General features: G+C 39.6%; 2 protein-coding genes across 4 annotated transcripts in view; one reads left to right on the top strand and one right to left on the bottom strand.

The window, feature by feature from the left end:
• NOX4 (NADPH oxidase 4) overlaps positions 1-19,197 on the top strand; it is a 187,696-nt gene that overhangs the window by 56,998 nt on the left and 111,501 nt on the right. For all 3 annotated transcript variants that reach the window (XM_060176671.1, XM_060176670.1, XM_060176669.1), the window contains exons 7-8: positions 8,226-8,298; positions 11,569-11,649. In XM_060176671.1, the coding sequence (XP_060032654.1) occupies positions 8,226-8,298; positions 11,569-11,649 (154 nt within the window). The remainder of the gene's footprint in view (positions 1-8,225; positions 8,299-11,568; positions 11,650-19,197) is intronic.
• On the bottom strand, positions 13,851-15,243 carry LOC103125162 (kallikrein-13-like). The gene has a single exon (XM_060177473.1). It carries the CDS (start codon positions 15,084-15,086, stop codon positions 14,250-14,252), a length of 837 nt encoding a protein of 278 aa, XP_060033456.1. The 5' UTR covers positions 15,087-15,243; the 3' UTR covers positions 13,851-14,249.

Consider the following 19,197-nt stretch of genomic DNA (forward strand, 5'->3'; position numbering starts at 1 on the left):
GGCATATAGATATCATCTTTTCTTGGTGTCTGAAAAAGCATTAGGATATAAAGAATAATAAATAATTTTAATAATCAGGAACCTAGAAGCATGACTATAGCAAGTGGTATTTGAGGTCTCTGTTTTGGAAAAAGTTAATAGGTCTATTCTATGTATATTGCAAGAGGTCCATGATTTTACTAATTTTTGCCTCAGCCTGATAGCTAACACAAAATTTGGATTAGGGAAGAGAGTAGCTCCTAAATCTTGGAAAAGTACATAAATGTCTTTAACTGTAAGCCCCATCGATTTTATCTGGGGCCTATATTCAGTAAAGAAGCCTATGTAACCTCTGTATCTCTGTAGATCTGAGCTCACATTCTGTGGTCATAGCTAAGAATTTTCTAGCCTGCACCCATTGCTAGACCCATCTTGAGTGGTTGAGGATTTTGGCCCAACCTTCCTTCTGAGTATGGGGAAATCCCTACCACTGTTGATCCACAATGAGGGCACAGTCCTATAGGGGCCCACAAAGGAGTTCCATTATGTTGTTGCTGATGGAGATGACCAGTGACAGTGGGGAGAGGGATCTATTAGAAGGCTAGGCCCATCATGTCTGTGTGAATCCAAGGATTCCCTAATTAGGGCCCCAGGTGATGGAATAGACTGGTAGTAACCTTAAGAGCTACCATTAAAGTTTGCTGGTCTCTTGCCCTTATCCAGCTTCTGTAGTCCTTACTTTGTCTGATAAGGTTGGCATTGGAGTGATTAAGGGAAGTGAAATAGGAAGTAGGTGAGGAGATTATCTAGGTCTAAATTGAAACTGTTTGATTATGTACTTTAAGGTGTCCTTTTTAGGTCTTTCTACTTGTTTGCTGCACTTATTGACTGAGTCACTGCCAACTATAGTGCACTTTTGCTCTAAGATACATATTTCCCCCTAACTTATGGATGCCTGTGTACATGTGCTCTGTCTCCTGGGCCCTGGTTCATATCTAGGTGCTGGGACTTTGTTAGGAAGTGTACTACTTGAAATGGAATTAAGGAATCCTATGAGCTAGTAACAATCTCACCAGAGTACTAGTGCTAAAGGATTGACATCACAGGCTTGTTGTCTATGGACACTGAAGTGAAACATGTAAAGGTGGTACTGGTTGCATTGATTAGGTTGAAATAAGCAGATGTGGTATCAGTTGGTATGGGTCAAGAGAAAAATGAGCCACACCCGAGAGGTTCCATGATTGGGAGAAATACTGGTTTTATAGAATGGGGTAGTGATGGTTTCCTGCTGTCTTAGGGTTTGAGAAGGAAATAGACAGTTATTATTAGAGCCAAGTTATTTGGAAGTTTGGTTGACTTTGAAAATCATATTATTAGGATTTTCTATATCATATAAGACCTCACTATGATTTATGTCATTTAATGCTAATTTACATATAGCTCTATCTAATATACTGAAGCAGCTAAGTTACTTCTGATCTCTCTGGGTAAGATTATAGGTAATTTAATATTAAAATGTCATTATTAGAAATGTATTAACAACTTAAGCCCACAACTAAAATTCAATCTGTTTACCAATTTGATGCCTTAAGTGCTTCGATTAAAGGAGTATCTACACATAAATGTGGTCTATGCATCAAAAAGTTTGAGACATTCAATCTATTTTTCTCCTCTCATATAGATTAAATGGTGATTTATAAGACTATTAATTAATGGGAGTGTATATTAATGTCATTCATGCCACCAAAGGTCTGTGTCCATACCCTCAACTCCCTATAGTGAAGCTGGAAATCTACCCTCCCTCACCCTCCAGAGTTTTTTCTTAGGTGCAATACTCCAAACTCAGTCAAATTCTGCTTTGCATTTCCCTTTCTGTTCTTCTTTCTCAACTTCTGTTTATCATGTCATCTGCAAATAGGGAGAGGTTGACTTCTTCTCTTCCAATCTGTATCCCTTTAATTCTTTGCTCCTGCCTGATTGCTATGGTGAGAACTTTCAACACTACGTTGTATAATAATGGTGATAGTGGTCATCTCTGTCTAGTACCTGATCTGAGGGGAAATGCCGCCAATTTTTCACCATTCAGTATGATGTTGGCTGTAGTTTGCTATATATAGAGTCCACTATCTTGAGGAATTTTCCATCTATTCCCATTTTTTGTAGTGTTTTAATCATAAAGGGATATTGTATTTTGTCAAAGGCTTTCGCTGCATGTATTGATATGACCGTGTGGTTTTTGGTCTTGCTTTTATTGATGTGGTGGATCACGTTGATTGATTTACTTTTATTAAACCAATCTTGCAGCCCTGGGATAAATCCCACTTGGTCATGATGAACCATCTTTTTAATATACTGCTGTGTCCGGTTGGCTAGGATTTTGTTCAGTATTTTAGCATATATGTTCATCAGAGATATTGGTCTGTAGTTTTCTTTTTTTGGTTGTGTCCCTATTGGATTTTGGTATCAAAGTGATGTTAGCTTCATAGAAGCTGGAAGGGAGTATTCCAGTGTCTTCAATCTTCTGGAAGACTTTTAAAAGTAGAGGTATTCTTCTTTGAAGGTTTTGTAGAATTCATTTGTAAAACCATCTGGTCCAGAACTTTTATTATTGGGAAGATTTTTGATAACTGTTTCAATTTCATTATCCATGATGGGCCTGTTCATATCTACTTCCTCTTTACTTAGTTTTGGAAGTTAGTAGGTATCTAGGAAATTGTCCATTTCTTCCAGGTTCTCTAGTTTGGTGGCATATAGTTGTTCATGGAAGCCTCGCATGATATCTTGAATTTCTGCGGTGTGTGTTGTGATATCTCCTCTTTCATTTAGTATCCAATTTATTTGGGGTCTTCTCCCTTTTTTGTTTTGTGAGTCTGGCTAAAGGTTTGTCGATTTTGTTCACTCTTTCAAAGAACCAACATTTACTTTTGTTGATCTTTTGTATGGTTCTATTTTCAGTGTTATTGATTTCTGCCCTAACTTTAGTGATTTCTGTCCTTCTGGTTGCTTTAGGGTTCCTTTGTTCTTCTTCTTCTAGGTCTTTTAAGTGTGCAATCAGGCTGTTTATTTTTGTTTTTTCTTCTTTCCTAATGTGTGTTTGTATGGCTGTGAACTTAAAGACACCAAGACACATCACATTTAGAATGGAAAGGAATAAGGATAAAGAAAGGATCCTGACGGCTGCAAGAGAAAAACAGTCACCTACAGAGGAAAACCCATAAGATTAGCAGCAGACTTCTCCACAAAAAACACTACAGGCCAGAAGAGAATGGCAAGATATCTATCGAGTATTCAATAAGAAAGGCTTTCAACAAAGAATACTGTATCCTGCTAGAATGTTATTCATACTATATGGAGGCATAAAAATCTTCTCAGACAAGCAACAGTTGAAGGAGTCAACTATCACCAAGCCTGCTCTGAAAGAAGTTCAGAAAGGTCTCCTATAAACAGTCAGATCTCCATAAATAGGCCATATATCAGAACACTCTAAAACTCTACAAGAATGGCATTAAAATAACTTCAATCTTTGGTATCAATAAAGGTCAATGGCCTGAATTCACCTACTAAAATACAGAGAATAGGAAGATGGATCAGGAAATACAACTGAGCAATATGCTGTCTACAGGAAACCCACCTAACTCAAAAAGACAAACGCAGACTCAAAGTGAAAGGATGGAAAACTATCATACAAGCCAATGGCACACAAAAAAGGGCAGGAACAGCTATTCTCGTATCTGACATGATAGACTTTAAAATAGATAAGAATAAATACGATAGGAATGGACACTATTTAATGCTCAGAGGATCAGTCAACCAACTGAACTTAACAATTATTAACATCTATGCACCCAAATGAGAAGCTGTCTAAATACATCAAACGTCTACAGAAAGAGCTACAGCAACATATGAACAGCAACATAGTCATAGTAGGGGACTTCAACACCCCACTCTCTCAACTTGACAGATCATCCAGGCAGAAAATCAATAAAGACATAAGGAAACTAAATGAGGAAATAGATAAACTAGAACTATTGGATATTTTTAGAGAAACTGGAATACACATTTTACTCAGGTCCACATAGGTCATTCTCAAGGACAGACCATATGTTAGGCCACAAGGACAGCACCAGCAAATTCAAGAGCATTCAAATCATTGCAAGCATCTTCTCAGACCACAGTGGAATTAAACTAACACTTAACAATCAACAAAAGATTAGTAATAGGCCCAAAATATGGATGTTCAACAGTATGCTACTTAACTACTGGGTCAAAGAGGAAATAAAGGAAGAAATCAAAATGTTTCTAGAGTTCAATGGAAATGAAGACACAAGCTATCAAAATATTTGTCTATGTTGTTGTCTCTGTATGAAGAGTTCTTTGTTTTATTTATTGTTAATTATTTTCAGTACAAATAATACCACAATTATCTGTCCATTTACCAGGTAATATATATTTAAACCACAAGTTTTAACCATAAAAATTAACTAATTATGAATGATTTCACCCAAGTAATTTTGGATAGATGTGATTTTGGCTGGATCATGTTGTAGGATTCCTATTTTTTTTTTTTGCCTCCAGGGTTATGGTGGGGCTTGGTGCCTGAACTATGAATCCACTGCTCCTGGAGTCTATTTTTTCCCTTTTTGTTACCCTTGTTGTTTATCGTTATTGCTGTTATTTCTGTCACTGTTGTTGAATAGGACAGAGAGAAATCGAGAGAGGAGAGGAACACAGAGGGGGGAGAGAAAGACACCTGCAGACCTGTTTCACCGCTTGTGAAGCTATCCCACTGCAGGTGGGGAGCCAGGGGCTTGAACCCGCATCTTTAAGTGCCGGTCTTTGTGCTTCCTGCCATGTGCGCTCAACCTGCTGTGCTACCATCCTGCCCCTTCTATTCTTATCAAGTAGTAGTACACACAAACTATTACTAAAAATGGTGACATACCTATCAAGTGACTCACTATGAGATAATATAACCATTACACTTTTTTCTTAGCTCACTTTGGGCAATGAGAAGGTGAGGGGAACAGGTTTGCCTGTCAGCTCAGGGAAGGGCAGACTGTGTTACATTTCTGAACCTATGCATTAGGAAGAGTAGAATGCACTTACATATTGAGTATGGGGCAAAGTCTTACTTCTTAGAAGATCATTTCCATGTTGAAATTTGTTTCTATTGTACTCAGGTTTCTGATGCCACCACCAAGGATTCTAAATGTTCTGTATTGCTTCTAGATTGTGTCCATCTTGTCTTTATGTTGTGGTTCACAGTCCTTCACTGTTCCTATGTTTTAAGTTAGTTTCCTGCCAAGAAAGGGAATGGGGATATGCCTACAATGGAGGAGAAAGACTTTTTCTGTTCTTCATTTGGGTTTGATTCAAGTTGGATTGTCTCAGCTATGGCAGTTAAAACTAACTTGCCAATGCTTATGTTTAGCAGAGAAGCAATTACACAAGCCAGACCTTCCACTTTCTGCACCCCATAATGATCCTGTGTCCATACTCCTAGAGGGATAAAGAATAGGAAAGCTATCAAGGGAGGGGATGGGATACAAAGCTCTTTTGGTGGCAGTTGTGTGGAATTGTACTCCTCTTATCCTATGGTCTTACAATATTTCTATTTTATAAATAAAAATTAAAAAAAACATACACACAACTAAATCTGATGTTGCAAAAGCACTAGGGACCCGGTACTCAATGGTAAAGAAGGATTTATCTTGGTGGTAGGAATGGTGCATATACACTTATCATGGGAGCATAAGTTATACTGGGGCCTGGCAGTGGCACACCTTGTTGAGTTCACATGTTACAGTGTGCAAGGACCTGGGCTTGAGCCCCTGGCCCCCACCTGAATGGGGAAAGCTTCACAAGTGGTGAAGCAGTGCTGCAGGTGTCTCTTCATCTTTGTCTTCCCTCCTCTAAATTTCTGCCTGTCTCTATCCAGTAATGAAATAAAAATAATAAAAATAAATTTAAAAAAATTAAACTCATGTGAGGACTATTATCATATACATCATTCTCTGCTTCATAAAATGATAACAAAAATAGAGTAGAACAAGATAAAATAATCTAGTTAAAATAATAGTAGTAAGAAAACAAAACATGGGAGTTGGGCGGTAGCACAGTGGGTTAAGTGCAGGTAGCACAAACAGAAGGATCCCAGTTCGAGTCCCCAGCTCCCCACCTGCAGGGGAGGAGCTTCACAAGCTGTGAAGCAGGTCTGCAGGTGTCTATCTTTCTCTCCTCCTCTCTGTCTTCCCCTCCTCTCTCCATTTCTCTCTGTCCTATCCATCAACGACAACAACAATAACCACAATGATAATTTTAAAAAAAGGACAACAAAAGGGAATATAAATAAATATTTAAAAAAAGAAAACGAGGCTTGCGTTTTAGATCTTGTGAACACAAGATTAACACATTAATGGTTCATTGTGGATATTTAGTAACATTAGATTTGCAATTATGTTATCATTGAAATAGCTTTGCATTTAGTTACTTATTTAGACACTGGGTTATCACTGGGACTCAGTGTTAGCACAACTCAGAGTCCCAGATGCCTTCCTTCTTTACTCCCTCCCTCCTTCCTTCCGTCTCTCCATCTCTCCCTCCCTCTTTCTTTCTTCTCTCCCTCCCCCCTCTCCCTTCCTTCCTTCCTTCCTTCCTTCCTTCCTTCCTTCCTTCCTTCCTTCCTTTCTTTCTTTCTTTCTTTGTTTCTTTCTTTCTTTCTTTCTTTCTTTCTTTCTTTCTTTCTTCTCCCTAGAGCAATATACAAATTTAATGCAGTACCCATCAAAGTTCCACCAAGCTTCTTTAAGAGAATAGAACAAAAACTACAATCATTTATCTGGAACTAGAAAACACCTAGAACTGCCAAAACCATCTTGAGGAAAAGAAACAGAAATGGAGGCATCACACTCTCAGACCTCAAACTTTATTATAAAGCCATCATAATCAAAACAGCATGGTACTGGAACAAAAATAGGCCCACAGAACAGTGGAACAGAACTGAAAGTCCACAACTAAACCCCCACACCTATGGACATCTAATCTTTGATACGGGGGCCCACAGTATTAAATGGAAGAAGGAAGCTCTCTTCAATAAATGATGCTGGGAAAACTGGGTTGTAACATGCAGAAGAATGAAACTGAACCACTTTATCTCACCAGAAACAAAAATCAACTCCAAATGGATTAAATACCTGGATGTTACACCAGAAACAATCAGGTACTTAGAGGAAAACATTGGTAGAACACTTTCCCACCTAAACCTGAAGGACATCTTTGATGAAACAAACCCAATTGCAAGGAAGACTAAAGCAGAAACAAACAAATGGGACTATATCAAATTGAAAAGCTTCTGCATATCCACAGAAACTATCACACAAACAAAGAGACCCCTCACAGAATGGGAGAAGATCTTTACATACCATATATCAGACAAGAAACTAACCATTCTTTCTTTCTTTCTTTCTTTCTTTCTTTCTTTCTTTCTTTCTTTCTTTCTTTCTTTCTTTCTTTCTTTCTTTCCTCTTCCTCTTATAAAACCAGAAAGAAATAGGGAGAGAATGGTGTGTGTGTGTGTGTGTGTGTGTGTGTGTGTGTGTGTATGTATGTGTGTGAGAGAGAGAGAGAGAGAGAGAGAGAGAGAGAGGGGAGAGAGAGAGAGATGCAACACTGCTCCACCACATGTAAAGCTTTCCCCTTGCAGGTGGGGACTGGGTTTTGAGCTCAGGCTTTTTACCAGTGCACTATTTCCAAGTGCCTCAAATTTTTAATTTAAACACCATTATCATTTTTTGTTTTTATTTTTCTAAATTAATGGTTTATAGTCAACTGTAAAATAAAACACAATAGTTTGCACATGTGTAACATTGCTCAGTTTTCTAAATAACAGTTTAAACCCCACTAGGTCCTACTCTGTCTTGCAGGACCTGAACTAACCCCCATCCCCGGAGTCTTTTACTCTGGTGCAATACACCAAATCCAGTCTTCATTTTCACTGGAATATTTGAAAACAAATTAACAAGATCTTCTTCTTAAGTTTGAAGAAAAATCTGCCTTTTAAGTGCTTTGAAGTTGTAAATTAAATTGTTTTTGTTTTCTGATAGGAATAAATGGGATAAAATTAGAATTACATTCACAGAGCAACTTAAGTGTTTTGGATGTTAAGAATATATATTTTTTTCTTTTTGGTACTGATTATTTTTTCTCAGAATGACTGAAGTAACATCATCCTTATGTACATTTTATAGTTCCTGGCCTGACGGGGGTCTCCATGGTCTTAGTCCTCTTCCTGATGGTCACTGCTTCCACGTACGCTATCCGGTAAGTAGCAAAGCCAGTTTCTATGTCTACAGATCAGATGAGTTAAAGTTTTCCAATTATTATCATTTGTATATAGAGAGAAAGTCTTCTTTAATCAAAATTCATAGCCAGTGTCATGTTCTGTGATGATTTTTTTTAAAAGTAAAAGTGGAGTGAGCTATTTGTATATAACATATCTTTATTCTGTAAAAACCTTTCGTGTGGGGCCAGGCAGTAGTGCACCAGGTACTTAGAGGAAAACATTGGTAGAACACTTTCCCACCTAAACCTGAAGGACATCTTTGATGAAACAAACCCAATTGCAAGGAAGACTAAAGCAGAAACAAACAAATGGGACTATATCAAATTGAAAAGCTTCTGCACATCCAAAGAAACTATCACACAAACAAAGAGACCCCTCACAGAATGGGAGAAGATCTTTACATACATACATAGAGCACATGTGTATAAGACCTGCAGGGGGACAGCTTCACAAGGGGGTGAAGCAGTGCTGCAAATCTCTCTCTCTCTCTCTCTCAATTTATAACTAGTAAATAATAAATAAAATTTAAATAGTTTAAAACAATCTCTTTGTGTTAGTCAGATATTCAGTCAAAGATGTAGGAAGCATTGAAACAAAGAGTCTGTTGATATCAAACCCTGTAAAGGAGTTTGCTATATATCAGAACCTTAGAAATAATACAACATTATAAGAAAAATAAGTCTTAAGTAAACAAAACTGTAAGTCAGAGTCTTGACTGTAAAAGTTAGCTACTTTAAAAAACTGAAAAGAAACTTTTAAGTAGAGGGGGCTGGTGGTAGTACTCCCAGTTAAGCACACATAGCATGGGGTGCAAGGACACGTGCAAAGATCCCGGTTTGGAGCAACCCCCAACCTGTGTGTGTGTGTGTGTGTGTGTGTGGGAGCAGTGCTTCACTAGCTGTGAAACAGGTCTGCAGGTGTTTCTCTAGCTTTCCCTCCTCTTTCAATTTCTCTTTCCTGTCTAATAAAATGGAAAAAAAAATGGCCACTAGGAGCGGTGGACTTGTAGTGCAGGAAGAGACCTAGCAATAATCTTGGAGGCAAAAAACAAAAACAAAAAAACTAAACAACTTTAAGTAGGTATCTATGAGACCTCAGGATGCACAAGGAAGGTATACTAATTCTTTAACTGCTTTCAAATGTGAAAATTAGGGGCTGACTCTTGGATTACTTGACAGAGTGAACACATTGCCCTGCACAAGGATCTGTGTTGAGCCCTGGGTCACCATGTGGGACCATCTGTAATAAAGAAGTTTCATGAACAGTGGAGTGGAGCTGCAGTCTCTCTTTTCTCTCTCCATCTCTGTTTCTGTACTTATAGCTTATGAAGAGGAAAGAAAAGGAGAAAAAAATGGCTGCTTGTAATAGTGTGGTCAATTAAGCAATGGAAACAAGTAGTAGTAGGGATAATGAAATAAAATACAAAACTTGAATCTTCTGTATATCTCTCTATATGTCATATGGAAATTGAAGTCTTGACATATCTCTGGGGAAATTAATAGAGAGAAGCTAATGCATTCTCAAAGTGTGAATAGTATGAATAGCAGAACTAAAAATACCTGTGAACTGATATTTCACAAAGCAGCTTTTATTTTATATTTATTTATTTATATATGATAAAAACAGTGATTGAGAGAAAGAGAAAGAGAGAGAGACCTGTAGCCCTTAGCACTATTCCATTACTTGTGAATCCTCTGCCCTGAAGGAGGGGGAATATGGGTATTGAACCCATGTCCCTGTGCATGGCAGTATGTGTGCTTTACTGGGTGTGCCAGCACTCAGCCTTCTATTGTCAATTTTCACTTTGCTTCTTAAGATTCTATAGATTGTGGTCCGGGAGGTGGCACAGTGATAAAGCTTTGGAATTTCAAGCATGAGGTCCCGAGTTTGATCCCTGGCAGCACATGTGCCAGAGTGATGTCTGGTTCTTTCTCTCTCATCCTATCTTTCTCATAAATAAATAAAATCTTTTAAAAAAAGATTCTGTAGATTATGATGATCATAGCCTTGCCTTTTCATATTATCTCCTCCCCATGGGGCTATAAAAGTGGCAAATCTTTGTAAATCTTTGATAGACATGTTTCCCTCTACTTAATTTTCTTTTGCACTTCTGTCAAAACGTCCCAAAGGAAGCATTATTTATGTTTGAAGAATAAATTGGAAAATTTAGAATTTTGACTGAAAGGACAACAAAAAATATGCATGAGAAAACTATTATTTGCCTTTTTGCCTTCCTTCATAATATCTAAAACAAAAGCAAACTCCTTATTTGTATTCTTTCCAATTTTTTTGTTTGTTTTTTTGGTTTAATTGTTTTGCCACCAGGATTATCACTAGGGCTTGGTGCCAGCACTATGAATCCACTACTCCCAGTGGCCATTTTTTTTCCAATTTCTTTTTCCTTTCTGTTTTTAGTTGATAGGACAGCAAAAAATTGAGGAGAGGGGAAATAGCGATGAGGAGAGAAAGATAGATACCTGTAGACATTCTTCACCACTTATGGAGTGTTCCCCTGTAGGTGGGGAGCAGGAGCTAGAACCAGGGTCCTAACTCATGGTGATATGTGCTTAACATGGTACACTACCTACCTCCCTGCCCCTTCTTTATATGTGTATATCTGAAGTTCAAAGAACTTTCAATGATGATGAGGTGCTACTTACATTTTTGTTAGTTCCTTTTGACCTCCTCTCCTAATTATCATTTTAAGCTTTATTTATTAATGATTGAGGTAGAGAGACAAAGAGAGGGAGAGAGAGAGAGAGAGAGAGGAGAGAAATACAAAACAGAGCATCACTTCATTATATGCAGTGCCAGAGGTCCAACTCAGGCATGCTAGCGACTTCCATTGCAGCAGCCTCAGATCTTAGCTGTCTTAAAATGTGATATGTGTTTGTGGCTGGGTGGTGGAACATCTGATTGAACTTACATGTTATCAAGTACAAGGACCTGGGTTTAAGCCCTCAGTTCCCACCCACTTGAAACTTCACCATATTAGCAGTAAAGCAATACTTCTGGTGTCTTTCCTTCTCCCCCTTCCCCCCATCTTTCTCCCCTATCAATTTCTCACTGTCCTGTCAAAATAAAAAAGAAAGGAGAGAGAGAGAGAGAGAGAGAGAGAGAGAGAGAAAAGGAAAATTGGCTGTAGGCAGTAGCAGACCCCCCATGCAGGAAAAAAAGTGATATTTGTTGAAAATTGTGTATTCCTTTTCTGAAAAAAATATAAACTGAAACAAAGTTGTTTTTTCCAGACTCTCAAATTATAATATCTTCTGGTACACTCACAATCTTTTCTTTGTCTTCTACATGCTGCTGGTGTTGCATGTTTCTGGGTAAGTTAAAAAGCATTTGTGAAACTGTGTGTCTAAAAATGGATCATGAAAGAAAATCCTGTGGGCACTTTCATAATAGTTGGTGAATTTATTTGGTGACATGGAGTTGAGTGTCAGTATGGATAGATCATAATGACGTTTCTAACATAATTTTTTAAAATGTTTTTATTGAGGGATAAATAGTTTACAGTCCACAGTAAAATACAGTAGTTTATACATGCATAACATTTCCCAGTTTTCCACATAACACTTCAACCCCCACTAGGTCTTCCTCTACCATCATGTTCCAAGACATGAACCCTCCTCCCCACCCCAGAGTCTTTTACTTTGGTGCAATACACCAACTCCAGTCCAAGTTCTGCTTAGTGTTTTCCATTTTGACCTTGTTTTCAACTTCTGTCTATGAGTGAGATCATCCCATATTCATTCTTTTTTTTTTTTGACTTATTTAACTTAGCATGATTCCTTCAAGCTACATCCAAGATGGGATGAAAAAGGTGAATTCATCATTCTTAATAGCTGAATAGTGTTCCATTGTGCATATATCCCACAACTTACTCAACCACTACTCTGTGACCCCACCTCAAGAAGTCAGGAGATGTTCTTGTTCAGCTGAATAAAGCTAGCAAAATACTTTTGTTAATTCACACATTTGTTATAAAATGATTAAAGTTACCACAGATAGAAGGCTGACTTACGTGACATTGTTTTGTGTTAGAAAATTTTCACATCTAAGTAAATTAGGGATAGTTTTATGATCCTATTTACACCAGATTTAGTCTCCAACTTTTGACATGAATTAGTTTTTACAACAAAGTGGGATTTATTCTACATATTATATTTTATATACCTTTGTCACAGCCAGTAATAAACAAGAAAAATAGTTGTCTAAATTCCATAAAGATGAAAAGTGGAGAAAAGAAAGAGACTTTCCGTTGTTGCTATATTGAAAGCACATCTTGAAATTCTTACAGACACCAATAATAGCCATCACAGCTTTGTATTTGAGTCTAGCGGTCTTCCTTCTTGCCCATGTTCAGTAGGGAAGCAATTACAGAAGCTAGACCTGCCACCTTCTGTACCCTATAATGACCCCGGGTCCATACTCCCCAAGAGTTAAAGAACAGGAAAGCTATTAGGAGAGAGGGAATGGGATACAGAGTTCTGGTGGTGGGAATTGTACCTCTCTTATCCTATGGTCTTGTCAGTGTTTCCATTTTATAAATAAATAAATAAATGACAGAAATTGAGAGAGGAGGTGAGGATAGAAAGAGAGAGAGAGAAACATATACACCAACAGACCTGCTTCACAGCTTGTAAAGCGACCTCCTGAAGGTGGGGAGCTGGGTGCTTGAACTAGTATTCTTGAGTGGGTCCTTGTTCTTTGTACTATGTGTGCTTAACCTGGTATGTCACCACCCAGCCCTCTACAAAACATTTATTTGTAGTGGGCTTGAAAGTCACTGGATTTGAGTCAGATCTGGACTCTGCCCTTGGTTCTACAGCTTAACTGTATACCTTACTGGGTAAAAAGACTAGTTATTTTCTGAAAACAGTTTTTAATTATTTTATTGGTAGTTATTATAAGGATGATTTGATACATATACAAATGTCTTTGGTGTATTAGATTATCAAAATACTACAAAAGACTGTTCCACTTGTTACCTATGATCTGATTTGTGTTCATATTTTCAGAATATATATATATTTTTTGGAAGTGCTGGGGGAGATATTTATTGATTTATTCTGAATTTATGAACTTTTTTATTTCTTCCACAGAGCAGGAACTTCTCCCATGTGTGATTTTACTGCCCGGGCTGTTTTTAATCAGGGAGAGAGAGGGAGGGAGGGAGAGAGAGAGAGAGTAGGAGGTAGGTATGGAGAGAGAGAGAGAGAGAGAGGAGAGAGAAAGAAAGAGAGAAAGAGGAGAGAGAGAAAAAGAGAGAGGAGAGAGAGAAAGAAAGAGAGAAAGAAAGAGAAGAGAGAGATAAAGAAAGAGAGAGAGGCATGGAGAGAGAGGAGAGAGAGATGCATGGAGAGAGAGAGGAGAGAAAGAAAGAGAGAGAGAGGAGAGAGAGAAAGAGGGGGGAAGAGAGAGAGAAAGAAAGAGAGAAGAGAGAAAGAAAGAGAGAAGAGAGAGAAAGAAAGAGAGGCATGGAGAGAGAGAGAGGAGAGAGAGATGCATGGAGAGAGAGGAGAGAGAGGGAGAGAGAGAGAGAGAGAGAGAGAGCAGCACTGAGCACTACCTGGTGCCCTGGACTCTCTGACAGGGAACATGGCAAGGCCTACTACCTACTTGCTTAGCTGCCTCCCAGGCCAGTGCAGGTACTTAGGACTGTTTCCCCAGACAGAATAATCACATTGGGATGGACTCGGGCATTGGGAGAGCTGGAGCACTGTCTGAACAGGGGATGGGGGAATCTGGGGATGAGGTGTTTTCAGCAGTGCCATGGTACCAGCAACAGTGTGCTTCTGAAGCGTGCACCATCAGCTGAACTCGAACTTGGATCCGGGTGCAAACAAAAGAACCTCTTGGCAGGCCCGAGGAGGGAGGGCCTGGTGAGAGAGAGGAGGCGGAGGCGGGGAGGGCAGCATGGTTCTCACTCTGACCCCTGGGTCCATTTCTGCTCCCGGCTTTTGTGTCTGTGAATCGTGTCCCAGATCCACTGCAAGTATCTGGAGACGTGGGTGTAGACACCAGGGCGGCTGGGCTGGCCGCAGGGGAAGTCCCCCCAGGAGATGATGCCATGGAGGGTGCCATTACAGATCAGAGGGCCCCCAGAGTCACCCTCAAAGGAGTCTTTGCCGCCCTCATCGGTACTGGCACACAGCATGTTGGGAGTGATCTTCCCTGGGTAGACCTGGTGACACTCCTCATCTGAGTGCAGCTGGATGTTAACACACTGTAAGGTCTGGGGGTAACTCACCTGGGGGCTGGTGGTGGTGCTCCAGCCTGACATCCGGCAGCAGGTGCCAGGGGGCAGGCAGTCTCTGTGCGAGAGGAGCATGGTGTGGATGTGGCTGGAGAACTGGACCGGAGTCTGCAGCTCCAGAAGCATGATGTCATGGTCATGGTTCAGGTGGGTGGGGCTGACCTGGTATTTCGGGTGGGGTATAGAGCGGACCACTTCCCTCACCTCCTCTCCAGCCTCCACACGCCCCAGGGCGTGCTTGCCCAGGTAGACTCTGTAGCCCTCCTTCAGACAGTGTGCATCAGTGAGGACCCATTTGGGGTGGACCAGGACTCCCCCACAGAGCAGCCGCCCCTGAACTAGCAGGGCTACCTGCCAGGGCTGAGAGTGGGGCTGACAGGTATAGCCACCTGGCAGCAACCCGCTGGTACCATTGGTGTTATTGATGATCTTGGGGTACTCCCGAGAGATGCCGCCTGACAGGGTCACGGTCAGGAGGCTGATCACCACCGCCAGGGGCCACATGGCAGCTCCGGGGTGGGGAGCAGTGTGGACCGGGCCTGGGTGAGGGGCCTGGGGCACCGAGCTTCAGCCGCTAGCTGCCTCCAACTTCAGCCCCGACCCTTTTAACCCCCGAACTCCCTCCCCCAGCGCCCTCTGCATTTCCCTGTTGCGGCCTTGTCCTCTCCACCCCCAGAGGCTCTTCAGAAAATATTTTTAAACAAAAATGAAAATTTCTAGGGAGCTAGAGGCCAGATATGACTATCCTATAGGCCCATCCTGAACAGTGCCCAGTACATTGTGCTAATGCTTGTGTGATTTATGGTGAGTAGAATCAACAAGCTTTAAGACACAATGAATGCCTGAGATAATGTCCTGTTGTGAGCTACTGGCTAGGGGTCTGTGTGCAGCACTAGGTTAGGTTGGGTGACTCATTCAAAGTAATGGTTATTCTAAGTAAACTGGCACAATAATCATATCGAGGAACAAGAGCTTAAACGATTATGCACTTGGCTCATTATTATCCCCTGGCTTATTCTGTAAATGACCCCTCTACTGCATTACTTTGAAAGAAGTCTGTGGGATCTACCCACAAAGTCTGTAACATGATCTACTACTTAGATGCTCAGATGCTCTTTACTGACTATATGATTCCAAAGGAAAAAATTAAGGAAAACAGATAAACAGAAACAAAAAGGGGTAAAGGAGAGAAACCAGGTTTAGTCTATAGGGAATTCAACCACTGTTTTGTCTATTAAAAAAAAAAAATATATATATATATATATATATATATATATATAAAATGGAAATATTGACAACACTATAGGATAAGAGGGGTACATTTCCACACAATACTGACACCCAGAGCTCCATATCCAATCCCCTCCCTTGATAGCTTCTCTATTCTTTAACTTTCTGGGAGCATGGACCCAACATCATTGTGGGGTGCAGAAGGTGGAAGGTCTGGCTTCTCTGTAATTGCTTCTCCACTGTACATGGGCATTGGCAAGTTGATCCATACTCCCAGCCTGTCTCTCTCTTTCCCTAGTGAGGCATGGATCTGGGGTTCCAAAACACGTACTGAGGTCCTCTGCCGTAGGAAGTCAGGTTGGCATCATGGAAGCATCTGGAACCTGGTGGCTAAAAAAGTTAAGATATAATGCAGAACAAATGGTTGACTAATCATATACCTAGAGGCAAGAATATTGCAAGTAAAGATTTGGGGCTCTGTAATTTTCTCTGTTATTACTGTTGTTATTTAATTATTTTGGATAGCCATAGAAAAAATTTGAGAAGGGAGGTGGTGGTAGAGAGGGAGAGAAATGTCTGTAATACTAATCCACTGGTCTTGAAGCTTTCCTCTGTAAGGGATGGCCTGAGACTTAGACCTGGATCCTTGCTATTCATGAACATTATACTGGATGTGCCACCACCTAGCCCAACTTTTGTAACTTCCATGTATTGGATTTATCTAGTGTTGGCAATCAAGTTTTGTTTTTGTTTTAAAGCACTGTCTTTGTAAAAAAAAAAAAAAAAAAAGCACTAGAGCTGTGATGTACTTCTTAAAGATACCCTAGTTTATGGATACATGTGAACATAAAGCTCTTGGGGAGGGGATGGGATATGGAGATTGAGTGGCAGGAATTGTGTGGAGTTGTACCCCTACTATCCTACGGTTTTGTTAATGTCTCCTTTCTTAAATAAATAAATAAATAAATATCTCCATGGAGAGTGATATCAAAACACACACTTAAAGAACCAGGAAAATAAACTTTAGAAATCTCAAATTTAGTATCTCTGACATAAAAATTAAGTACTGAAAAATTTTAAAATGTTATTTTAATTGTTTTATAATCAATTTTATTATCTTTATTCATTTATCAGATAGAGCCAGCCAGAAATTGAGAGGTAAGGGGGAGACAGAGAGGGAGAGAGACCGAATGACTCCTGCAGCACTGTTTCACCACTTGTGAAGCTTTACCCTTATAGGTGGAGACCAGGGGCTTGAACCCAGGTCCTTGCACACTGTAACTTGTGTGCTCAACCAGGTGTGCCACAACCTGGCACCCAATATTAATTTAAGATTTGTTTATACAAATCTTTTTCTGTAGAGAAAGTGAATGAAATTTTGGTTGTGGGCCAAGGTGTGCTAACAGCTGTTTTAGGGAAATGTGGAACTATACCACTACATTTCCTCAATAAAGTAATAAAATATTTTCTTACATACCAGTGATCTTTTTGTTGTTCTGACCAATTGTTTTTGTGTATTCTTCCCATAACATATATATAGTATATACATATATATACCTTAACACTATTTATATGTTTTATGTACTTATTTTATTTGATAGGATATGGAGGAATTGAGAGTTAGGAGAGAAAGAAAAGGAGACACACCTGTAGCACTGCTTCCCAGCTCATGAAGCTATCCCCTGCAGGTGGGGGCTGTGCTTGAATCTGAGTCCATACACATGGTAGTGTGTATACTCAACTGAGTGTGCCACCACTTGGCCAATTAATTATTTATTAGTAAGAAATACAGAAAACAGGAAGTTGAATAAGGTTTGCCATTAAATATCACAAAATGTGAAACAATCAGAATGGAATTTTAGGGTTCTAGACTATTCCATGTGTGCTTCATTATTTGTAGTCTCTTTAGTGATTTTTTTTTTAAAATTCATATAGATTTACAAAATTACATGTCAACAGGGGTATAAATCCATTTCATTCCTTTTACTGATCTTTTTTTAGTATATAAATAGGAAAATCAACAGGCTTAAGATCTAATGGCCATGTCTTAATACCTTATTTCTTTTTAAAAATGGGAAACTGGAGCTTCTACTTCCAGTAGTCTCAGCATTGTTAAAGCCCTAGTTTAAAGAAAGTAAACATTTCCATTAGTAAGAAAGTCCTGTTTTATCTAGCCTTCTCCATATCAAATATGAAGCCTGTCCTATCCATTTGTGTCTGATGATAGAGCAAGAGCACTCATCTCTATTGTCTCTCTTAAAAATGCATGTTTACGACTGGTGAACTTCTAGTCAACTTGAAGTAGGGTCTGTCAGAATCAAGACCACTCAGAATATTTGCTTTTTCACCCTGTTTTTGTAGTAGTAGTTCTTTGAGGGACTAAAATGTTGATTTAGACTAAGGAATTTGCAAAAAACGCTGGGGAGGGAGGGCAGAGAAGGTAGTTGGGGAGTGTGTTGGTGTCCTGGTGCATGATGATGGAGAAAGATCTAAGTTGGGGGAGAGAGTGTTCTATATCAGGGAGAGATGAGAAATTGGACCAATGTGTTAACAACTGTACTGTAAATGATTAGCCCCTCCCCATAAAATGATAAACAAAAAATACCCATATTCATGATAAAAAAGACATATTATTGATACATCATCTTGTCCATTCTGATATATAGATTAAACACAGTTATCTTTTTAAAAAATTTTTTATTTATATAAAGGAAACATTGACAAAACCATAGGATAAAAGCAGTACAGCTTCACACAATTCCCACCACCAGACCTCCATATACCAACCCCTCCCCTCATATCTTTCCTACTCTTTAACCCTCTGGGAGTATGGACCCAAGATCATTGTGGGAGGCAAAAGGTTGAAGGTCTGGCTTCTGTAATTGCTTCCCCTCTGAACATGGGCGTTGACAGGTCAATCCATATTCCCATCCTGTCTCTCTCTTTCCCTAGTGGGGAAGGGCTCTGGGGAAGCAGAGCTCCAAGACATATTGGTGGGGTTGGCTGTCCAGGGAAGTCTGGTCGCATCCTGTGAGCATCTGGAACCTGGTGGCTGAAAAGAGAGTTAATATACAAAGCCAAACAAACTGTTAGACAATTATGGACCTAAAGGCTGGAATAGTGCAAGTGAAGTGTTGGGGAGGTCCTCCATTTTGTAGATAGCTAGCAGTCATATTTTAGTTATATTTCAAAGGGCCTGTATCTATGCTAGTGTTTTGTATGTGTGTGTATGTGTTTGTTTGTTTTTGTTTTTTTGCTTGAGCCTGAAATCTGATATGCTGGTGAATCCTAATTATTGTCTGGGGAGATGATGTCATGGCTGGGAAAAAGACAAGAAAGCTGGATCAGGGAAGAGAGTAGTTCCCTAATATGGAAAGGGGTATAA

Source organism: Erinaceus europaeus, chromosome 17 (genome assembly GCF_950295315.1).
Source record: "Erinaceus europaeus chromosome 17, mEriEur2.1, whole genome shotgun sequence".
In the NCBI taxonomy this organism is placed as follows: domain Eukaryota; kingdom Metazoa; phylum Chordata; class Mammalia; order Eulipotyphla; family Erinaceidae; genus Erinaceus; species Erinaceus europaeus.

Bases quoted from the DNA above. Each gene is read 5' to 3' on its own strand.
- LOC103125162 (XM_060177473.1), bottom strand. From the start codon at position 15,086: ATGTGGCCCCTGGCGGTGGTGATCAGCCTCCTGACCGTGACCCTGTCA.